Here is a 20,962-nt window from a genome sequence, read left to right as displayed (position 1 = left end):
TCTCTCAGGTGAGGACACCTCAACCGCGCTGCACAAGAGGGAAAGGGAATTGAAAGAAGGGTGAAAGAGACGCGGCGGCGGCTGCCCAAACAGCGCGCGAGGGCAAGTTGTTGACATCCGCTTATGAGGCGCGGTGACGCGCCTAGTCGTGGTGAAGCAGAGCCTCCTGCGCGGCTAGTGCCGCGTCGCACATCTGTCGTACGTTGCCGTCGATAGCTGGGCACTGAACGAGCAGGGCACGGAGTGCAGCCGCGAGAGCGGCTATGAGCGCGTCCCTCGGATCGCTGCTCGGAGCGGTTTGTGGGCCGCGCAACGGCTCAGGGTCGGCCGTCTGCGTGTTGCGGCCACGAAGGGCGTCACTGTAGGATCGGCCCTGTGGCGTGCGAGCAGACGTCGGCGGAGCGGCTATATGCGGCTCGCACGATGTAGCGCCGGCCAGTTCAAGCGCTTTTTTCCTCGAGAGGGGCCGCTCAGATGAAGACAACAACACGGCCGCCTTCCTCTCGCGCTGCCACTCGGGACAGCTCGGCTCTGTTGAAAGGTGTCGACCACCGCAATTTAGGCAGCGTGGCTTCTCAGCGGGGCAGTCTCCTGTAGGATGCGAGTCACCGCAGCGGAGGCAGCGGGCGTCGCGGAAACAGGTGGCGCCGGCATGGCCGAAGACGCCGCAGCGGTCGCACTGAAGTGGCCGTGGCAGACGGGCACGAACGGCGCGTAGCTGCTTGAAAAGTCGCACGTTCGGAGGCACGACGCTCCCGACGAAAGTGACGCTGACGCTTGCGCCACTCCGCGAGCACGACAGCACCGCGACGGGTGCCTCCAGGTTTTCGCTCACTGTGCGGGCGTCGAAAGAAGGGTCGACCCCATAGATGATACCCACACAGGAGTTGCTGTGGAGTGCCTTCGAGCGTACCGCCACGTTACCAATGACGCACACCTCGAGAAGGGGCGCCGAGTCGGCACCGCGTGTCACGTCCACAGCCACCACGTTGCGACGGAAGTTGACACGCACACGCCTCACGCCCGGCACGGCGGATAGCTGAGCGGCGACACTGTCTCGCGAGAGAGCCAGGAACGTGGCTCTGCGCTCGATGGGCCGGTAGAGGATAGTGACGGCGGTATCATGAGTAACGCCGCCGTCAACGGGTGGGGAATGCGCCTCAAAGTCGACGAACCGTCGGAATCGGCGTCGTCTTCTTGCGGCGTTTTTCGACTTTCCCGCTGCGGGCTGGCAGGCTTGCGAGTCCTTAGCGGTCGCGGGCGGCAGCGGAGACTTCCCGAGGAAGTGCTGCCCTGATCCTTCCGCAACTGGGGTAGGCGTTCTCGGCCGGCTGTGGTTGGAAGCCGGGCCGTCGGCGGCATCCTTGAGAGGCAACATCGCAGTCGCGCACGGACTCTCGTCTGGTGCGGTGTCGAGCGGAGGCGACGAGCAGGCTTCCGTCGATGAAAGCAAGGGGCTCTCCGGGCGGATAGGGCTTGTCGCGGGTGAGGCGGTCGCGTCCGTGCGGGAGGACGTAACGTCGGAGCCAATCATACTTGCGGTTGGCAAGTAGAAGGTGCCGGCACTCTCGTCGGTGTCGCCTGTCGACGGGCAGCTGGCACTGTCGTCGGTGGAAGCTGCCGAAGTGGGGGCCTCCGCGGTAGTATCCGTTGAAACGGACGGCGCAGCGTGGTGGTAGCTGGCAGAAGTTTTCAGCGCGTCAATAGGAAATGCGCGGAAGGGTGTATCCAGCGCAGATGGGGCGCGCATGGGTGGTGTCGCGCTCACTGGAGGAGGCGTGCATGACGGCGCGGAGCTCGCCGAGTCCGCCGAGAGCGTGCGTAGCGTGCGAGCTTTCAGCCCCCGCTTCCAACGTAAGGCGGGAGGCGATCTGCCGGAGCGTGACTGCCGGCCACGTGGGTGGAGCTGCTGGGCTCGTCTGGACGCCGGGCCATCGGTGCAGTCAGGAGATTGCTTCGTCGGCCTCTTCCTCTGCTGTTTCTTCGGAGGGTCGCCCATGAGATGGGGCCTCCGCCTGTCATGCGAGCCCTGAAAAGGGCTGCGCTCGTAAGCGCGGTCGAATGCGGAGACGTACGCGCGCAAGAAGTGGCGGGCGAGCCGTAGTCGTCGGAGCGAGGGGCGATGCGACCGCTCGCTTCGAAGGTCCGGGAGCGTCCGCCACGCGAGGATAAGTGCGCACGTTTTGACCGGAGGATAGATTTCCAGGCAATGAGCACAGAACGGAGGTCACAGGGAAGGGAAAGTACGGGTGTCGAGAAAGAGGGAGCAATGCTGTCCACAAGGTCATTGTTGTGGTCATGACCGTGTGCCTACACCCAGTGGACAGTAATGTCCACACATGTGAAACTGCGAATTTTGTCTATATGCTCACAAATACGGAATGCTTTTGTTACTTGATTAAGTTTCTTAATTGCGCCTAGGCTGTCAGTACAGATATGAGCTTCGTTGATGCAGTTCAAATAATAAAGGACCAGGAAAGTTCGTTGCATAGCTGCGGTTGGCTTCGATCTCAGAGTTTGTTGAACTCGAGAAAGCTATTTGTCCTCCACTTGGGTTAACCGCCTCGTCCGTCGACACGGGTGAGCGATAACATTGGCACCCCACATGACGTTATCGTGACTATACTTCAACCCTGTCGCAGATCTGAATTTATTTTTGAAGGTATATACAGGGTGTCCCACGTAACTTGTCAAAACTTCAAAATGTGCGATTGTCACCTACGTGAACGGAAATTAGGTAATCTTTGCCTAAGTTAGACTTTTTTTATATTTCACCTAATCGCCCAGCGCGGTGGCTTAGCGGCTATGGTGTTGCACTGCTGAGCACGAGGTAGCGAGATCAAATACCAACTGCTGCGGCCGCATTTCCATGGGGGCGAAATGCAAAAAACGCCCGTGTCCCGGCCGTGCATTGTGGGCACGTTAAACAGCCCCTCGTGGTCAAAATGAATCCGGAGTTCACGGCGTGCCTCATAATCAAATCGTGGTTTTGGAGCATAAAACGCGAGAATTCATTCAATCATTTCGTTTAAATACACAATCAACTGTTAAGGATTTAGTTTTCAAATATTATATTCACAGCGAAATTCTCAATCAAAATTATACGCCATCATGAAAAATTCCAGATCCATCTTTGTTTCTTTATACGTGCTAGGTAAAAGTGGCGGCTGGTTAGTTTTACTTGTTGAATGCTTTCAGCAGTGAAATAAGACGCTCGGACACAAGGGCGAAGACGACACTGGGCTATGCAGTTTTTTAAGTCCAGGCGGAATTAAAACAGGCGGAGAGGAGGTATCGGTGCACAAAGTCCGTCTTGGATCTGAGGGCTTCACGACGCATACAAAAGTCCAGCATCGTATGGATAAATTGGAAGATAAGCGATGGAAAACTTTCTGTCAGTCGCTTGATCCCCGAAAATCACTCTCGCACATATGGAGAACGGTTAGAAATATTCGCTCATCTCCGCATCAAAGGAAGCCCCTTTGCTGCTCTGGCCCTCTACCAACTCCGCTCGGAACTTCAAGTGGCTGAAGAGTTCAGTGCACGGGTTGCTGGGTGCGTGGGCATCAATACTGACGCAGCATTAAATGACATCCCTGAGGCACGTGTACCAGAAATGAACGTGCTATTTTCACTCGAAGAGCTCGATGCTGCGTTGGCGACCTGCAGGCGTTCGTCACCAGGACCTGATGGCATCACGTATGCTGCCCTATGCCACCTTGGATGTGACGCATGTGATGAGCTGCTCAACTACTACAATGAGTCTTGGCTGAACGGCGCCGTTCCTAAACAATGGAAATCGAGCCGCTTGATCTCCATTCTGAAACATGGAAAGTCTCCGCTTGAGATCTCATCATATCGTCCGATTGCGCTTTCGAGCTGCGTCGGCAAAGTGATGGAAAGAATGATTCTTCTTCGCTCGGAATGGTACCTAGAACGATTCAACATCTATCCGGACGCCATGACCGGCTTTCGTCGAGGTCGCTCGTCCATCGACAACGTCATTGACATCGTAACCTGGGTCCAAAATAAAAAAAGCCTCAAGCTCCTATCTGCTGCACTTTTTCTAGATATAAAAGGAGCATATGACAACGTCTCCCATGAAACCATACTGAACTCACTTGAGGCTGTTGGAGTTGGTGGCCGGATATATCAATGGATTCGGGACTATTTGACTGAGAGGCACTTTTTCTTACAGACCGAAGACGGCCCAACTTCAGACCATTACACCTGCCGTGGTGTGCCCAAGGGTGGAGCGTTGAGCCCTATTTTGTTCAACCTCGTCCTGGTAGGACTAGCGGAGTACCTACCACAGACAGTTCATGTCTCAATATAGGCCGACGACATTTGCATCTGGGCCTCTGTGGTGACTCGCCCTCAGCTAAGAGCCAGACTTCAGCGGGCGGCAACCATGACGGCGTCTTATGTTCGAGAACAAGGCCTCAGTGTGTCTACTGAAAAGTGCGCATTACTTCGTTTTACGCGCAAACAACTGTCATTGTATCCTGTTTCCATCAATGGTCAAGCTGTATCCTATGTTAAGACGCACCGCTTTCTGGGCGTCATCATTGACCGAAACCTCTCGTGGAGCCCTCACTGCGTCTATCTGAAGAAGTTAGTCGCCATTGCTCAAGTCTTGAAATTTCTGTGTGGGAAAAATTGGGGTATACCAGTCCATTCTATGATGTAGCTGTACAGGGTATTGTTTCTCGGACTCCTACGTTACCGTCTACTAGTGTTGTCAAATGCGTGCACGACGAACCTTCGCGCCTTGCAGAGCATACAAGGTCAAGCCCTACGCACATGTTTAGGGCTGCCTCGGTGCACCTCAACAGCACCAACAATTGCCATCGCGGGAGACCATATAATCCAGGCACATGTAGCTGTCGACTCTCTCGGAGCGCACATTCGCCATCTGTCAAGGATCCCCGACCATTTGGCCTCCCTGCCAGCCGAGAGACCTCAAGCGACCTTTTCACGAGTGATTAGCGCTCATCAAGAGTGCATACCGACATCTTTTACATCGGCGGCGAAGCCTTCACCTCCCCTGTGGTGCCTGCGACAGCCTCAAGTGAATTTCGCTATTCCTGGAATCACAAAAAAGTCCAATCATCCAGCGCCGGCTCTGAAGCAACTTACGCTCCCATTACTGCACCAGACGTACCATGACCACATTCATATATATACCGATGGTTCGACCTCATCTACCAGCTCAACTGCCGCGTTCGTCATTCCAGCTAGGCAGGTTACAGTTAGATTCAAATTTTCACACATGACTACATCTACGTCGGCAGAACTTGCAGCTCTGCATGCCGCTATGACGTACATCACCGAACAGCCAACAGAGAAGTGGGTCGTATTTTGTGATTCTAAGGCATTTCTTCACAGTATAAAATCTGCGTTACATCACAGAACTTACGAGCAGATGATATCTGACATCAGGGAAGTGCACCACCAAGCTCTGGAAAGAGGACACCACATTATATTTGAAGGAATTTTTGCTCACTGTGGCATCGTCGGCAACAACCTAGCTGACAACGCTGCTCGGTGGGCCCACGAAGATACCAAGACGCGTCCAACACCTTTGGCGAGGTCGGACGCTGCCAGGGAACTTCGCCTACTTGCACGCAAGAAGTCACAAGATCTCTGGATTTCAAGTGCCTTAAATTGCAGATTACGCAAACTGGACACCACGCTACGGCTACAACTACCATCTAGCCTTTCCCGCGGCGAAACAACCTTGTTGTGCCGCTTGTGGCTGGGAGTGGCGTTCAGGAACGCATACTCCTACCGCATGGGAATGGCCGAGAGCCCGATGCGCGACTCCTGTGGGTGCGAGGAAACCATCGAGCACCTATTGCGTACCTGCCCTCGCTACGATGTCCAACGCCTCTCTCTGCGGGCAAATTTACACCGACTGGACTCGAGACCGTTCACCAAGTCAAAGATACTCGGACCGTGGCCACACCCGTCACTGGCTCGAAAAGCGATTCGTGCACTAGTGCAGTACTTGAAGTGCGCCGGTTTAAGAGACCGTTTATAGTGTCCTTGTGTATGGTGTCCCTCGTACACGTACTCAGTGCTTACTCTCTCCCTTTCTTCATCTTTCTATTCCCCTTTCTCCCAGCCCCAGTGTAGGGTAGCAAACCGGATGCTGTTCTGGTTGACCTCCCTGCCTTTCCTATCCCTTTTTCTCTCTCTCTTTAAGTCCATATGCAAACAATTTTGAAATCGCCTTTTACATGTAACATAATTGTAGACCTTGAGCTGGAATACTTGTTGTGAACACAATTCTTGCACAATAACTCGAAATAAATAACTGAATTAAATTTCGCTATGTTTCACCTAATTATCTTATAGCACGTATTTCAAATTATAAACTTCAGCCGGCACATTTTCAAGTAATATCCACGTATAACGAATTTCGAGGACGGCACCAGTTTTTAGACATGCACTGTCAAACTAAAGGTAACTAATGAACTGTGGTTCTACTTTCGTTTTTAAACAAAGCTTCGTTTTATTCTGTGAAGCGCAAAAATAAATGGAACGCCAACGTATAGGCTACTGTTGCGCACTTTGGGAATACGTTTTTCAAAATTTGTGCCACCCTTAATTTTTTTTTAATTTGAAATAAGTTCAAAGAGTAATTTGTGAAAAATCGAATATTGCGATCGCAATCATGAGGACACTTCAGGTGAGCTTCCACTATTGTCGTCGCTGTGATATTTCGTAGGAAGTCCAACTGCGATAAGATCATATTGTGCCCCGCGGCGCATTGTGTTTTGCGTGCGAGGGAATGCTTGTGAAGGTGAGCCGAGAAGGATGGTGCACGACGCGTGACGTCTTCCCGTTCGCCCACTATTTTTGCGCGAAAAGCGGGTCGAAGGGGGTAGGGGGAGGGATGCAGGTGAGCGAGCGAGTCCAATTCTAGCCCGGCTATGGCTATAGACCAGAACACGATATTCTCGAACCGGATGCGCTGAGCGCATACCCCGGTACCCAGCGACCGGCCGCCATTTTCTCTGAGCTGCCAAGACGCGTTCGCATGCATGTAGCGTGTGTGTGTTACGGGTTGTTCAATGTGTATATATGTCTGTGCCCGCAACATCCAAGTACAGAACACCATCGAGGCGTCACTGCGTCATATATGTATGTGCAAATTGGCCTCGAGCTCCACCACTTGAAAATTTGGCGCCACCGTCGGCGTGACGCGCTATTATGGATCACGTGGACACAGCGGCCGCGTCGGCTGCTTCGGGAGCGCCGAAGCGAGCTGAAAACGCGAGTTTAAATTTCCTCGTACGCTGCGGTCCTCATTTAGTGACGAGATTTTTGCCGCTTCGAGTGTCTCCTTTACAACGGACGTACGTACCGCCGGACGTACGCAACGGAGCCCGGTGTCAGCCTTATTCACACATAGCCGGAGGACAAGAAGCTGCGTGAAGCTTGGCTCGCGAAACGTAAAACCGGCAAACAGTCATCGGCTACAACTCGGGCGTGCAGCAAGCACAGACGCGAGGAAGATTTCTGCTACGGCGCCGGGTCAGCGATGTTCGGAAAACTCGCACTGAGGCGCTGGCCCGAGTCCGCTGCCCGACTAATGTCATGACGGTTTGTTCTATGAACTTGTCGATGCTGTAGATACTGGCCAGTTCACTGAAGTGGAAAGGGAGTGGTAAGAAGCACATTAAAAAAAGCATGGCATATGGTCATGTTTGTGTTATGAATTAATGCACTGGATTACAAAAAAGAAGCAGCGGGAAATCGCACGCTGAGAACACCGATAAACATACAGTGCGACGCAACTTGAGAAATAATATTGAAACGTCCAGGAATTTAGAAGAAAAAAAATATATTGAATCGTCGCGACGGCCCATCACAGTCCCCGTAGGCGTCGAAGTCTCTACAATGAAATTATTTTTGAACTGCTCTGATAGCGCCCACGCAACAATGGTTGCTTGTCTACTGTCAAATGCTCATATTCTGCGGCCTAAAGCTTATGGCACGGTGCGAAAACGCGCACGCGGCGAAAGCGAAACAGTGCGCGGACAAGCATGCAGACGCGCAGTCGGTCGCTGCGAATCTGTGCGATCGCTGCATTGAGGCTTCATTCTATTACGCTCCATTTAGTTATACAAACACTATAAGAACATATTTCACATAGTTTGCTCTCAGCGTTTACCTACCTTTCACGCAGGAAGCCGGTTCGGAAGACTCCATCGCGGCGACCGCGCGCAGTGGCGTTCACTGTACGTATTCGGCAAAGAGATAGCGTCTGTAAACGATTCTGTGCTTTCAGTTTGCCCAAGGTCATTATTTAGACAGTAAAAAACTTCTCTCGTTTCGAAGTACTTACAGAAATGTCGCTGAGAGCTCGCGCGTGGTGTTTTCAGTGAGCGCTGACAGCAAAACCTATGAGGAGCGCGCCGCGTGATCCCTCATACTACGGCAGCGAGGCGCTTCCGATAGATGGCGACTCCGTAACTCCTCGCCGCCAATAGCCAGCGAAAACGAAGCAGATTGCAGAGCACCGTTTGCGACGAACACGATGTACGTCGAGAGCTGTGCCGCTGTGGCATATTCAGCGGCGCATGTCCTTTTGTCTCTGTATGTGTGTATCTGTGCGTGTCTATGTGTATGTGTCTGTCTACGGGTCTCGATTACACAAAGGCCTGAGGGGGGCTTCGTACAGCGTTTCTCGCCATAGAACTCCGCACCTGATTCAGAAGTAAATGCCGCGAAAGTGTTCGTACCGCTACAAAGTTCTGACGCTCATGACACTCGAACTCATGCGTAACAGATTGAATTCCGTGCACTGGCATTAGGGGCCACGAAATTTCGCAGTACCTTTCAGCAACTATTGGAAACCTTTACGTGAGAAAGCTGGTTTGTGTTGCTTATCGTAACTATTGGCCAGAGAGCAAGAGCGGCGATGTTTGTTAAAAAAGTATGCATACATTGCACAGTAGATCCGACACGGCTGAACTAATGTTAATTCATTCTTCCACCGTCACAAGACAAAAAACGGACACATCTGGGCATCCGCGGACGTCCGCTACGCTTACTCGAACCTACGGCATTCCGCCTGTTTTCAAGGTGTGGGCCGCGAGATTTTTCCAGGCACTACAACGCGGAGGTAAAATATGTCGCGCGCTGCAAGGCTTTTACTAGTTCATGACGTATTGTCAGACGTGCAAGTGAAGGTGGAATAGCCGCAGAACCAATGCTCCCGCATGCAAAGGTAACGCGGATTTACCCGCACGATCCGCTCCGCCTGCGAACGTTGCCACAGTCATTCCGATTTGCAGCACAATTTTGCCGAGAAGCTCAAGTTCACTAACTAAATTCGCTAGCTAAAATTCACCATCCGTTCTTTCGTGAGAACTTCAAAGAAATGTCAAAGCGCAAGCACTGCGTCTGCCTGCGGTCGCCTCGCCTGGCAGCTCGGAGCCGTTGGAGCAGCAGGTGGCGCCACCGCGCTTTGAAAATGGTGACACTAAATTTTTTTCTGTGTTGTGGTGTATACCACGGAGGAAGAATATTTCGGAGTTGAAACTCCCGCGAGCACGCGCGCTACCAGATAATGTCACAAAAAAATAGCATGCGCAGACGGAGGCGCATGCGCTTCATGCAAGCTGCATAGAAAAAAAAGAAAATAACAGCAGCCGCTTGGGCCTGCAACTCAGACGCGCTCATTTCGGCGGCACCCGTGTTTTCCGCTCAAAGCAAAACTATAACAAGGTGAGAGCAGGAGCCAACATTTCGACAAGGAAAAAGACAAGTCCACTTGTCGAAACGTTGGCTCCTGCGTTGACCTTGTTCTTGTTTTCCTCATCGTAGAAAATTGGAGGGACACTCTTCCAAATTGAAGTAGTTAGAGCCCTGTCACGTTCCCATGTGGCTTTGAAAGCTGAGCTATACTTTTAGCTTTTCATGTTGCGTGCGCTCTTGCACGAACATTCCGTTTTGTTTTCTTTCAAAACAGCGAGCGTGGCGCTCTGGGGAACAACAACACGTCGTGTTCTCAGAAACGTGACACCCGCAACTGCTGGTACTCTCGTCCCGCGCGTCGTCTCAACACCTCGACGAGGCCTTCGCGTTTCGCAACGTTTTCTCGCCATCCCCGCAAATTTAGGCGGCGCTGAAACACGAGCCTACGACGAATTCGTGGATGCTCGTACTTCCGTCATCGGTAATTGCTCGCATTTCCTATCAAGGAGGCAATCAGGAGAGGACCGAAACGACAAATGACTTTCCATTGAGCGAACCTGATCGCGGCGCTTCAATCAGCACCGTGTGGGAGTGAGCCTTAATTCAAGGGCACGGAGGCGCGTCACCACCAAGGCTGCGTGCATCGACCGCGGTTTTCAGCCTTTCAAGTGACCTTAGTATAGACGAACTCGGCTACTGCTGGCCAAGAACTTACGCTGTTTAACTCGCCCTGTCTGGTAATAATTGTTCCGAGCCAGCAGGTGGGCAAAACCGTGCGTTGTCCATTAGCTGGGAGCACAGGCTGTGCTAATAGCGGCGAAGGGGCGTGAAGACACCACTATACCTTCTGGTGTATACTGCAGGCTTACTGCAGCAGGCTCCAATTTATTAGCAAGACTCAGTCACGTGCCTCCATTGTCGGACTTGGTAGCTTATCGTAGATAGCAGAGTTTAAATGTCTGCCTAGTATTTGTTTTTCATTCTCTGTTCAATATTTATTTTGCAATTTGCATTGCGGCAATGCATTGCATTGCGATTCAGCAATCAGTATTGCAATTTTTGCGTTTTTACACTTACTCTGTAGTGCAATGGCGTTCGTGTAATATTTATTAGTATCTCCCCTGTAACTCCCGTTTTTAGTTTGATGTTGCATGCCATTGCGTTGTGCGAATGTTTTTACTACCCGATGGCTTTTTTTTTTTTGCCTTATTGAAAACGCTTCTTTTACGTTGATGAAACCGTATTCTTCGTTGCGCAATGCCTTGCTGAAGGCATGTAAGGTATCGATAAATATATTTTAACAGATTCAGTGGCCATTTAGCCTAAGTACGTTAGTATCGCGTCTAACTTTTTTGAGCTACCGGATCTATGATTTAAACCACGTTCGCCACATTGTAGTGTTGTTCACAAGCTCACTCGACACACGTCTTGCCTCTTCCAGGAGGGAAGTACAACTGACGATGGTCCGGAGCAGACCACCGTCAGATGCACACACAACAGATATAGGGTGTGCCACGTAATTTGAGTCAACCTAAAAAAAAAAGAAACTTCGAGGACGCTTCCCCTGTCAGAGTGGAACGCGATAGCATTCACAGATACTTGACTGCTACTCACGCTTCCCCGCAACAGTGGCCTATGTTACCATAATGCTTACCGGGAAGCGCTGGCGGGGAACGTTATGCACGAAGGTTCTGGTAGAAACGAGGCCTCTTGCTTGGGGCGATCCCGGAGGTAGTGCACAGGCGTTTCAGGTTTTAGGTTTCTATTATTGTTTCGCACTTTTATAATTTAAGCCTGGGACGATTAAACAGAAAATCGCATGCGTTGCCGGTGTTACGTTTCATGACACTTGTTTGTGTGCTGTCGTTATCAAAATTCAAAGAAATAACTTTGTCGAAAGCGGAAGACGAGGTATGAACAATTTTAGTGGCGGAATGGTGTGGCAATATAACCTGAATATACGGCACGTAATACAGCAACGCGCGGCATATACATACACCTAAATATACACGGCAGTTTTCGCAGACAGACGACTCCGCCAACGCCGACAGCGGATTTTCTTCGACGCGGGGCCCTTACCATCATCGTCATCACCGTCATCGAGAGTTTTCGTGTTGTCGTACAATATGCTCATTGACAGTTTTCATGTAATTATAATAGTCCAGAAATTGATTAAAGAAAACTAATTGCGTTATTAGGCGGAATGCAAAAAATGATCTCCGTATCTCCATGCGACGGCAAACAATATTACAGCACAATGCGTTGGCGGGCTAGTTGGTGCGAATCCATGAATACTTTGTTTAGCGCAAAACGACAGAGACAAGAAAGACGACAGGACAAGGCGCTTTCCTGTCGCCTTGTCCTGTCGTCTTTCTTGTCTCTGTCGTTTTGCGCTAAACAAAGTATTCATGGAAACAATATTACCTTGGTTCTGTCCAGCTACGTGGCATTTGCGTAACCTTAAGATTTGACTGAAGTTACATGGGGCACCCGGTAGACATTGCACAGAATGGTCCTCATATTCAATAATCTTGCGGAGTGTGTTACAGCATAAGTGACCTGCTGCCACTGCATACGTCACCTTGTCCGCCTGCATAAGTCCACTTGTAGAAACGTTGGCTCCTGCATGCACCTTGTTCACGTTTTGCACATCGTCTTGAATCTCCATCTCCCGCATTCCCCGTCTTTTTGCTGCCACTGTCGCGACAGAACACGCGTGGCGTGAAACGGCTTACCAACATGGACGTCGAACCGAACGGTAGGTCCTTGTCCTTGAGCACAAGGTAACGCAGTCTCTCGTTCTTGCTCAGCACTTCTCCGATGTCCTGAAAGTCCGGGTGCGATGGCTGCATGCAGCTGGAGAGACGTAGTTCGACCACCTGAGAGTACAAGGTGGTTTGCAGTAAAGCAACGTGGAACGTGAAACAAAGTTTAGAAGGGTACATGTTAAGCCAAACTAAGTTCAGTGTGTAAAGCTGTGCGGGTAGTCAATTTTATCGGAAACAGCTTTCGTAAGTGACACACGCACACACACACGCACGCACGCCCGCCCGCCCGCACGCCCGCACATATATATCGCAGTTTCTCTCTAAAGGCGAAGCATTAATAGCAATATTCAAAATATTAGTGAGTTAAATTAACCACGGTTCGGTTTTACGGGTTGCACAAATTGCAGTGAACCCGTACCAGAACACGCGTGTTGTCAAGCGCGCAGAGGCAAACATAAAACGCTCTCGCGCGATGACCGCCTGCACTGGTTGTGGCACAGCACTGACGAATGAGGAGCGCCGGCAGCGAACGTTCTGCCGCTCGTTTCACCATTTAAACTGTACCGCGTGGTCGAAACTCAGATTTCACCACGTTCACCACCAGGTTCACCACCACCTGTAGGCACGCGGCAAGAGTACGCGTGAAGCCCCTTACGCAGCTCGGCTCGTACTTAGCCCTGACAGTAGCCGCCGATGACCTCCAACACAAGGCACCACGTCCACATCCACACAAGATTTCCTCCGAACACAACGTATTTTGACAGAACATCGGCCAGAACATTGGCCGCGGATATTTGCCACTGTCCCACCCGGTCGCACAAACAAGGGGCTAAATTCTGCGCCACCAATAAAAGACCTTCATAACGCCCCAGAGCGCTTGCGTACGTAATTTATTGCCAATGTCCCAATTCTACCACTTACAGCTTTGCCTATATCACTCATTACCTGTCCTTGACTACACCAAACAAAGAAGCCGCCTTGTTTATTACAGCGACGACACCAGATGAACATCATGTATCACGCATGGAAACAAAGAAAAAGAAAGAAAAAAAACGAGGGTCCATTAAATATTTGCGATGATCAGATAGCTTCGTCATGAACACGAAAATTTCCGGACACATTTCACTTGTCATGCCCCGCATTTCTCGAAAACGTAAGCTTAGTTTAGCGTAGCGTTTATTTTTAGATTTGGTAACGTAGCTGAAAATTGTAGCGTGACAACTTCAAAAATTAAAAAAAAAATTAAATTATGGGGTTTTACGTGCCAAAACCACTTTCTGATTATGAGGCACGCCGTAGTGGGGGACTCCGGAAATTTTGACCACCTGGGGTTCTTTAACGTGCACCTAAATCTAAGTACACGGGTGTTTTCGCATTTCGCCCCCATCGAAATGCAACCGCCGTGGCCGGGATTCGATCCCCCGACCTCGTGCTCAAAAATTTTTTAAAGGGCATTTTAACAAAAGACGTACTTTGTCGCCGTGTGTTGAACATGGTCAACAAAAAAATTCGAAAGTGTTCCTTTCAACATCAGTGAGCTTCATCTCTTGTGGCATTTGTAGTTACGCCGAGGCAGCTGTCTAAATTTTGCAGCACTTCTAAAACAATACGAAGCAATTTTGTACGTAATTTATAACACCGGAATTAACCCACACAGTGTGAGCTTTTCATACACATTACTCATACGCTGCCGCTTAGTTTCGTGAAATATATTTAAAAAAACATGTCATATAGTACACCGAGGACACCGGAGAAACCAAGTACAGTCTTCGTATGACCCAGGCAAATATTAAAAATGCAACCCTACAACAATTATTTCCAATGCTTTTAAAGTCTGAAAGATGAAAGTTTCGTCACACGTATACAAATTGCACGCTTAAGATTCCTGCTATTTGCATTGAATTCGGCATCCTGTGCAGTTGTTTTAAGACCATTGAAAACATCGCAAACAGTGGCAGTTTGACACTTTGGAAGGCCCGAATAATATAAACAATCTACACAGCAAGATTAAACATTTGCCGTTTGTCACAACATGCTTCCTACTTCAACGATATTTGAACTACGTGCCTCGCATAGACAACAGAGGAGACCGCGGAAATCGACCAACGAAAAAATGTGGGATGACGAGTATTTGGCAATCATTTTGAAAGTACATAATCATTCGGAAGAGTATAGGCTTGGGCTGGTTGGTAATACATAGTTACACTAGAAGCATAGCGCGGGAAGCACGATCGACAAAGACTAGACAGGACAAGCGCTAAGACACGCTTAGCGCTTGTCCTGTCTAGTCTTTGTCGATCGTCCTTCCCGCGCTGTGCTTCTAGTACATAATCAACCTACACAATTCCAACTTTCGGGGCACCTCAGCCATAGAGTAGCTTCTATTTACTGAAAATATGAATTATTTGCACTTTTTGTTCTCTCAGGCAAGCGGAGAAACTTTTGAAGTCTCTTATTTAATGCTTCTAAGCGGGCTGAAAATGAGGCTCAACAATATCCATTTAACCTGCACCTCGAAACTTGTGTGCATATTGCCGCTATGGCATTCGCCACATTTTATGAAAATATCAATTTCGTGAGCTGTGTAGCTTTTTTCTGAAAACCGTGATAACTAGCACGTACGATTTTCGAGCGCTCGAACAGTCGCGTTAATAGCTTCGTTGTAAAATGAGGTGTTCAGACCAGGAATATGCGTTTCCGCAATGTTTAGTGGCTGCGCTTATCACGGCACCCTACGCCAGATAAACGGCGTTGTACCCTTATATGGGCTCTTTTTAATGTATGTCTTAAAAGCCAAGCGTCATCCAAATATAAGTCGCACGTAGTTCTCGATTTACCCGTGCCTCGTTTGATACTTGCGGGAAAGCCGGTTCTTTATTTTGCGAGGCACATTCAGTTGCTAAATAAACTAAAACAAGAGAAGTCTGCCCAACAGCGATGGCTGAGAATGACCGAGAACAGGACGAGTTATGCTGATAAGCTGATCGTCTTGTCACGATCTCAAAATTGGATGCCATCGCGGTTGAATTACCCACGGTGGTGCAACAATAGGTGTACAGTGCTCACGGAATGAAATGGGACACGGAGCATTTAGTAGAACCCTACATATGTGCAAAGTACGCGAGAGCAGCATGTCATGTCGCTAGGAATTTGATCACCAAAGGTGACGAGGACTCCGATGTAAGTGTATGCGCCAGAATTACGTCGATGTGACACGAACTGCAATCGGTTGAAACGAAAGTGTGCGCATTACTTAGCCCTAAATTGACGCGTTTCATTCAGTGAGCACTGTACACTACAGAAGCTGCAGTCGCAAAGCTAACTGCATCGGCACGAAAAGGTGGCAATGCTACGACAGCGATTTGCCACTTCGAGAGCTACGCAAAGTAAATTTTAACGTCTCAAAAGAGCTTAGTAGTGCAATTTGCTGGACCACTTGATGCATACTGGCAGTAAAGTGGCTCCCAACTTGTGCTCGCGTCTCTATTTGCTGGAACTCCCTTTACTGTCACATATGAGTACCCCAAGGTCGATTGATATAGGTGAAATTTAGAATTAAAAGCGAGCCGATACCTATTGCCAGAGACAGCGTAGCCCAGCGTTATTGGTACACACACAAGGTTATGGGTACAGAAACACTGAAAAAAATAAAACGTATGTGAAAAAAAAAAAGATTTGAAACGTTTCATCAGAATACTGCCAAAAAAGTAAAAATTTTCTTTGAAATAATGTTCGTGCGCTAAAACAGCAAATGTTTTTTTTTATTCTACAATGTATTAGTTGGTTCTAGGTGACAATTACCCACCAGTGCTTCTGGAGCAAGAGATAGCTAACCTGTGCAAGCCTGCGTACAGCTATTATGCCATGTGGAATAACATTGCTCACTTGAACGACGCATTTTCGACCGTTTCTTATTTTTTAAAATTTCCGTTAGTGTTTGTTTAAGGTGTGGCGTGCGCTTCCCTTCAAATCTTGCGAGAGCTAGCGTACGGCATTCAATGGCGAAATGTGCTAGTGCAGACTGTGTTATCGTGCATGTTCCTGCTATTGCATCCGACGGGCTGTCTCTCACCGCGACGATAAATGCAGCGAAGAAACGTAGCGTTACGTTTGTTCACTCCGTAACACAGGCTAAAATTAAGTTAAATTATGGGGTTTCACGTACCAAATCCACTATCTGATCATGAGGCACGGCGTAGTGGGGGGATTCCGGAATAATTTCGACCACCTGGGGTTCTCTAACGCGCATCTAAATCTAAGTACACGGGTGTTTTCGCACTTCGCCCCCATCGATATGCGGCCGCCGTGGCGGGGTTTCGGTTTCGCGACCTCGCCTTTAGCAGCACAACACCACAGCCGTAACACAGGATCTGAGCGCCCTACAGGCAGCATAACTGGTAGGTTGAAATGTTTCCTAGACTTCAATAAGGAGCAACACTGCCTCGTCTGATAACTGCCAGGAGTCACTTCTATTTCAGGGTGTGGCGTCATACTTGCATACAGAACTTCTCACGACGCACAGATGACGGTTGCAACACGCCGCTTCTTTCTAGACATGTTGGCTCCATGGAAGCTTCGCCGCCAGTTTAGATATACCTTCGCGGCCCATCAATCACTCATTTTTGTTTTGACGCACTTCGGCGCTCTGCCATTTCCCCGAGTCGCACGCTCCCGTTAATAAGTGCGGTATTATGAAGATTCAAAGCACACCAGGAATCAACGTTATGCGAAGCAATTTGCAAGCGTTTGCAGATGGCACAACGTATCCGTGTAGCGCAAGCAACTGTATGTGGAAGGAAAACGACAGTGATAATGGCGTGGCAACGACGACGATGGCATGAACTGATATTCAACTACAAAAATAAACAAAGATACATCACCGCCGCAAAGAAGAAATACTGGAGGAGTTTCATATAAAGTTTATGCTGGTGAATGTGATGCTTGAATCTATGTATGCCCCGGAATAGGCTTTCTTTAAGTCTTACCTGTAATTCGACACAGGTCACGTGACGTGCTTTCTAGTGCCTTCATTCTATAGGATGCGCATGCGTCCTATACATGTATAGGCGTCGGTTCGTGGGTATTCAAGCGAAGCTTTATTGCCACTGTCAATTCATCGTATGCGACATTTAAAGCGGGGCTTTATATGCATGAAGAAGTAGACGCAGCGCAAGGCGCCAGCCAATCAAGCTTTCCCCTGCCGCCGGAGGAGGAGGGAAAGGGTGTGATCGCGTTTTCGCAATGCCTCGCGCCCGCTGATTCCCAACAGTTCAGGCCAGGTAGTCAGATGGGAGGCCATGTTTGGTTTCTTCTGCGGAAAAGCAGGCTACGTTGCAGGAACGGCAGCGGGCCGCGCGTGGTGCATTTGGCCGAAGAACAGGCGGCGTTTGATGAACGCCGCCGGGAACTCGCTCGAGAAAGGGCACGTCGTCGACGTGCCGCCTCGCTGTGAGGAAGCGCGAAGCCGAGGTGGTTACGACAACAAGGAGTCGCGGATCCCTAGCTTCGCTTGTACCCCTCTTCACAGTAGTGGAAACTCAGTCAATTTTCGTTTGTTCCCACCCGTATTCTTCGCTCCAGTTTTACTATTGCATATACGCACCAATTCATTACTACAACAAGCTTTGTGAAACCTTACAACTTGTTCGGCTATAACCTGGGTCGATCCTGAAGCCAGAGCACCAGGTCAACTCCCCTTATCTCGAAAACTGCACTGAAACATCGTCTCAAAGCGATAGCGTAGCCGATGGGAGGATGAAAGCAACTAGCGCGCACACCGCTGCTTTGCGAAATTGTTGGTATCGATTCAAGTGGCATGATGTCGCACGAGAAGCGGCACGGTTGTTATTCACTTATCTTCCGGTCCCACTGGCTACTGCGTCAAGGGGAGCGTTGGAAGAAATCACGCATTTGGCAACACAGTAACTCGCTTTTACCCCTTTATTAATGTTTTGCGTTAAAGAACAGCACTATTGGGCTACTAGAGACGTCGTGGTGAAGGGCACTGATTTTAAGTTTGTAGCCGTTTTCTACACCGACACTTTCGTTTTGCACTCCTTTAAAAATGTATCCCTTGCCACGAACCTAGGGGCCAGTAGAACGTAAAGATACTGTTCCATATCATTTCCTTATCATGCTTCCTCACTGCTGAGAGCGGAAGTTTGCCTTCGTTATCACCGGGTTCAGCCGGCCGTAAGCAGTTAAGGACATGGAAGAAATATATTTGAGTGAAAGCAATCCTTAAATTATACCGGCCCGGATATACAGTCATGCTTACAGCATAACGCCATAGCCATTCAGCTACCGCGGAAAATGCCGTCCCGACGTGAGCTGTATGTTATAAAGCGCTATTAAACTATATATCGTTGCGAAAAGAAATCATGCTGCGGTTTTAAACTGAAAAACCTCGTAAATAAGGAAAACAACCACCTCAGATCGCTCCAAGAAGCGTAGTGACGTCAGCGCTGGCACGTCGCTCAAAGTCAGCCGATGGAGCCCGCAACGATACCATGGTACATCGTCGTGTAGTGCGGCCAGATCTTCCGCGTCAAAGCATAACTCCAGATTGCAGGTGGAGCATTCATCGAAGCGCCCCCGCCGGTCCAAGCGAATGTCCAGGTCTTCGAGGTTCCGGCAGAGTTGGGCGAGGCGGCGCAGCGCGAAGGGATGGCGAAGCCCACAAGGCGGCGCCGAGAGCGCTTGCAGGAACCTCAACGCTCCGTCCTGGAGGACTTGCACCAGGTCGAGGCCCGGACCGAAGTGGAACGAGCTGACGTTCAGCTCGACGATGTGCTCGAGCACGGGAGTGAACTCTCGGAGAGCGTCCAAGTAGTCCCCTTCAGCCCTAGGATAAGTGGTGGATAAGGACTGCCCTGGGAATAAGACGAGACACATACAGCGGACCTGGGACCAGACATGTCCCTGGATAGCATCGCCGATTCTGCCGCTGACCAAGTCTTCGTCGTGCTCCACGACCAGCACCAACTGCGAGGGAAGGTTTCGGCACTCGGGTGCGGTTGCCAAGTCTTTTAACCGAGCGCAGCTGGACGACTCGCCAAACTTCCAGTAAGTGACGTTGCCACAGGCAAAAGACCAAACCAAAAGATCAGCGGCCTCCCTAGGCACTTGCTGCATTGGTGAAGGAACCTCAGAGCTGAACGTGAAGGTTTGTAGAAACGCACTGTCATCTATGATTTTCAGAATAACCTGCACCACTTCCTTGAAACTCCCGCTGAGAAGGTGTACATGCAAGCGTTGCATTAAGGGGAAATACGTCAGCAGCGAACGAAGCAGCCAGCAGTTGAGTTGGCCGTCCAATTCGACGTACACTCGGCGCACGGTCCGCACTTGGTGTCTTCGTTCCAGCCGTTGCAGTTCTCTAATCTCCCGGTCGAATTCGCCAGGAGGCGTCGTGAGTGTGAACTCGATGTGCTGCAGCTTCCAAAGCCGTCTGCTCAAGGTCTGTATGAATGAGCTCGGAATGAGTGGGCATGCGATACAGCGAAGGCGCAGCACGTTGTGACACCAGCCTATATATTCGTGCACCCAGTATCGGTCGAGGACGACGCAGTCTGTAAGGTCTAGTTCGAGAAACTGCGACGTCTCGACGAGGTCTTGTAGCAGCGACTCGGCAAGCTCGCTTGCATTAGTGTCGACAGGAGCGCGAAAGGTCATACCGGCGGTGCTCTGCATAGATTCGGTCCGAGGTGTACGCCTTTGTGGTCTGCTTGATGGCACGGCGGGGGCCTAACCGTGATCCTGGGCCGGTATATTGACCTTTCTAAGTGTGAACACTGAAGCCCGTGGCTTTCCGTACTGTCAGAGATGCGAAGCCGCCTAACGGTGCGACGTTGAAGTTCGGCGCTTGTGCAGTATTAATGCGACGTGTTTAAACCACCCTCGCACGCATCGCATCAGCAAAGCTGACGCGCCGTGTGCTATCTCACTTGATGAAAAAAATGCGCCTTTTCAACTGATAGTGTCCAATCGGGGAGCCAAATATTACAACATACACCCTTCATACTACACTACAGTTAAGGAAACCTCATCTGGCCTTAGGCATTTGTTATAGTACTGCAAGCCACACGTTTTATTCTTTCCAAGCAGTCCTTGCTTGGCAATAATATTTAAGATAGCATGCTTTGCATTTCCCTGATTTCGGGTTTTCAGAATGGCTCGTGCGACGCCCCATGCGTGACGTGTAACTTGAGCACGCGCATGCACCCTTCATTTCACAAGAGAACAAGGCGCTCGATCTTTGACAGCCTTAAGAAACATTTGTCATAGTAAAGAAGTGCGCAGATGCCGCACACGATGGGAATCGGTAAAAGCGAAACTTTTATGAATTGACAAGAGCAAATGGCACACTACCACAAGCGACGCGTTGCCGGTTTCAGTGACGAACGCGGGCCCCTGGCACCTCGCAGAGCAAGCGGTAGTTTCATTCATCATTTGCACGTGTAGCCACAGCGCGCAATACCATG

General features: G+C 49.9%; 1 protein-coding gene across 2 annotated transcripts in view; it reads right to left on the bottom strand.

The window, feature by feature from the left end:
- The window catches only part of LOC126516667 (uncharacterized), a 42,478-nt gene extending 22,150 nt beyond the window's left edge, over positions 1-20,328 (bottom strand). For both annotated transcript variants that reach the window (XM_055063801.2, XM_050166767.3), the window contains exons 1-2: positions 18,909-20,328; positions 12,447-12,590 (exon numbers count right to left, since the gene is read on the bottom strand). In XM_055063801.2, coding sequence (XP_054919776.1) covers positions 12,447-12,590; positions 18,909-20,171 — 1,407 coding nt within the window. In that variant the 5' untranslated portion in view covers positions 20,172-20,328. The remainder of the gene's footprint in view (positions 1-12,446; positions 12,591-18,908) is intronic.
- Positions 20,329-20,962: the final 634 nt, after the last annotated feature.

Source organism: Dermacentor andersoni, chromosome 1 (assembly GCF_023375885.2).
Source record: "Dermacentor andersoni chromosome 1, qqDerAnde1_hic_scaffold, whole genome shotgun sequence".
Classification (NCBI taxonomy): domain Eukaryota; kingdom Metazoa; phylum Arthropoda; class Arachnida; order Ixodida; family Ixodidae; genus Dermacentor; species Dermacentor andersoni.
Note: the sequence above shows the minus strand (reverse complement) of the source record. Positions and strands in the feature narration are given on the sequence as shown.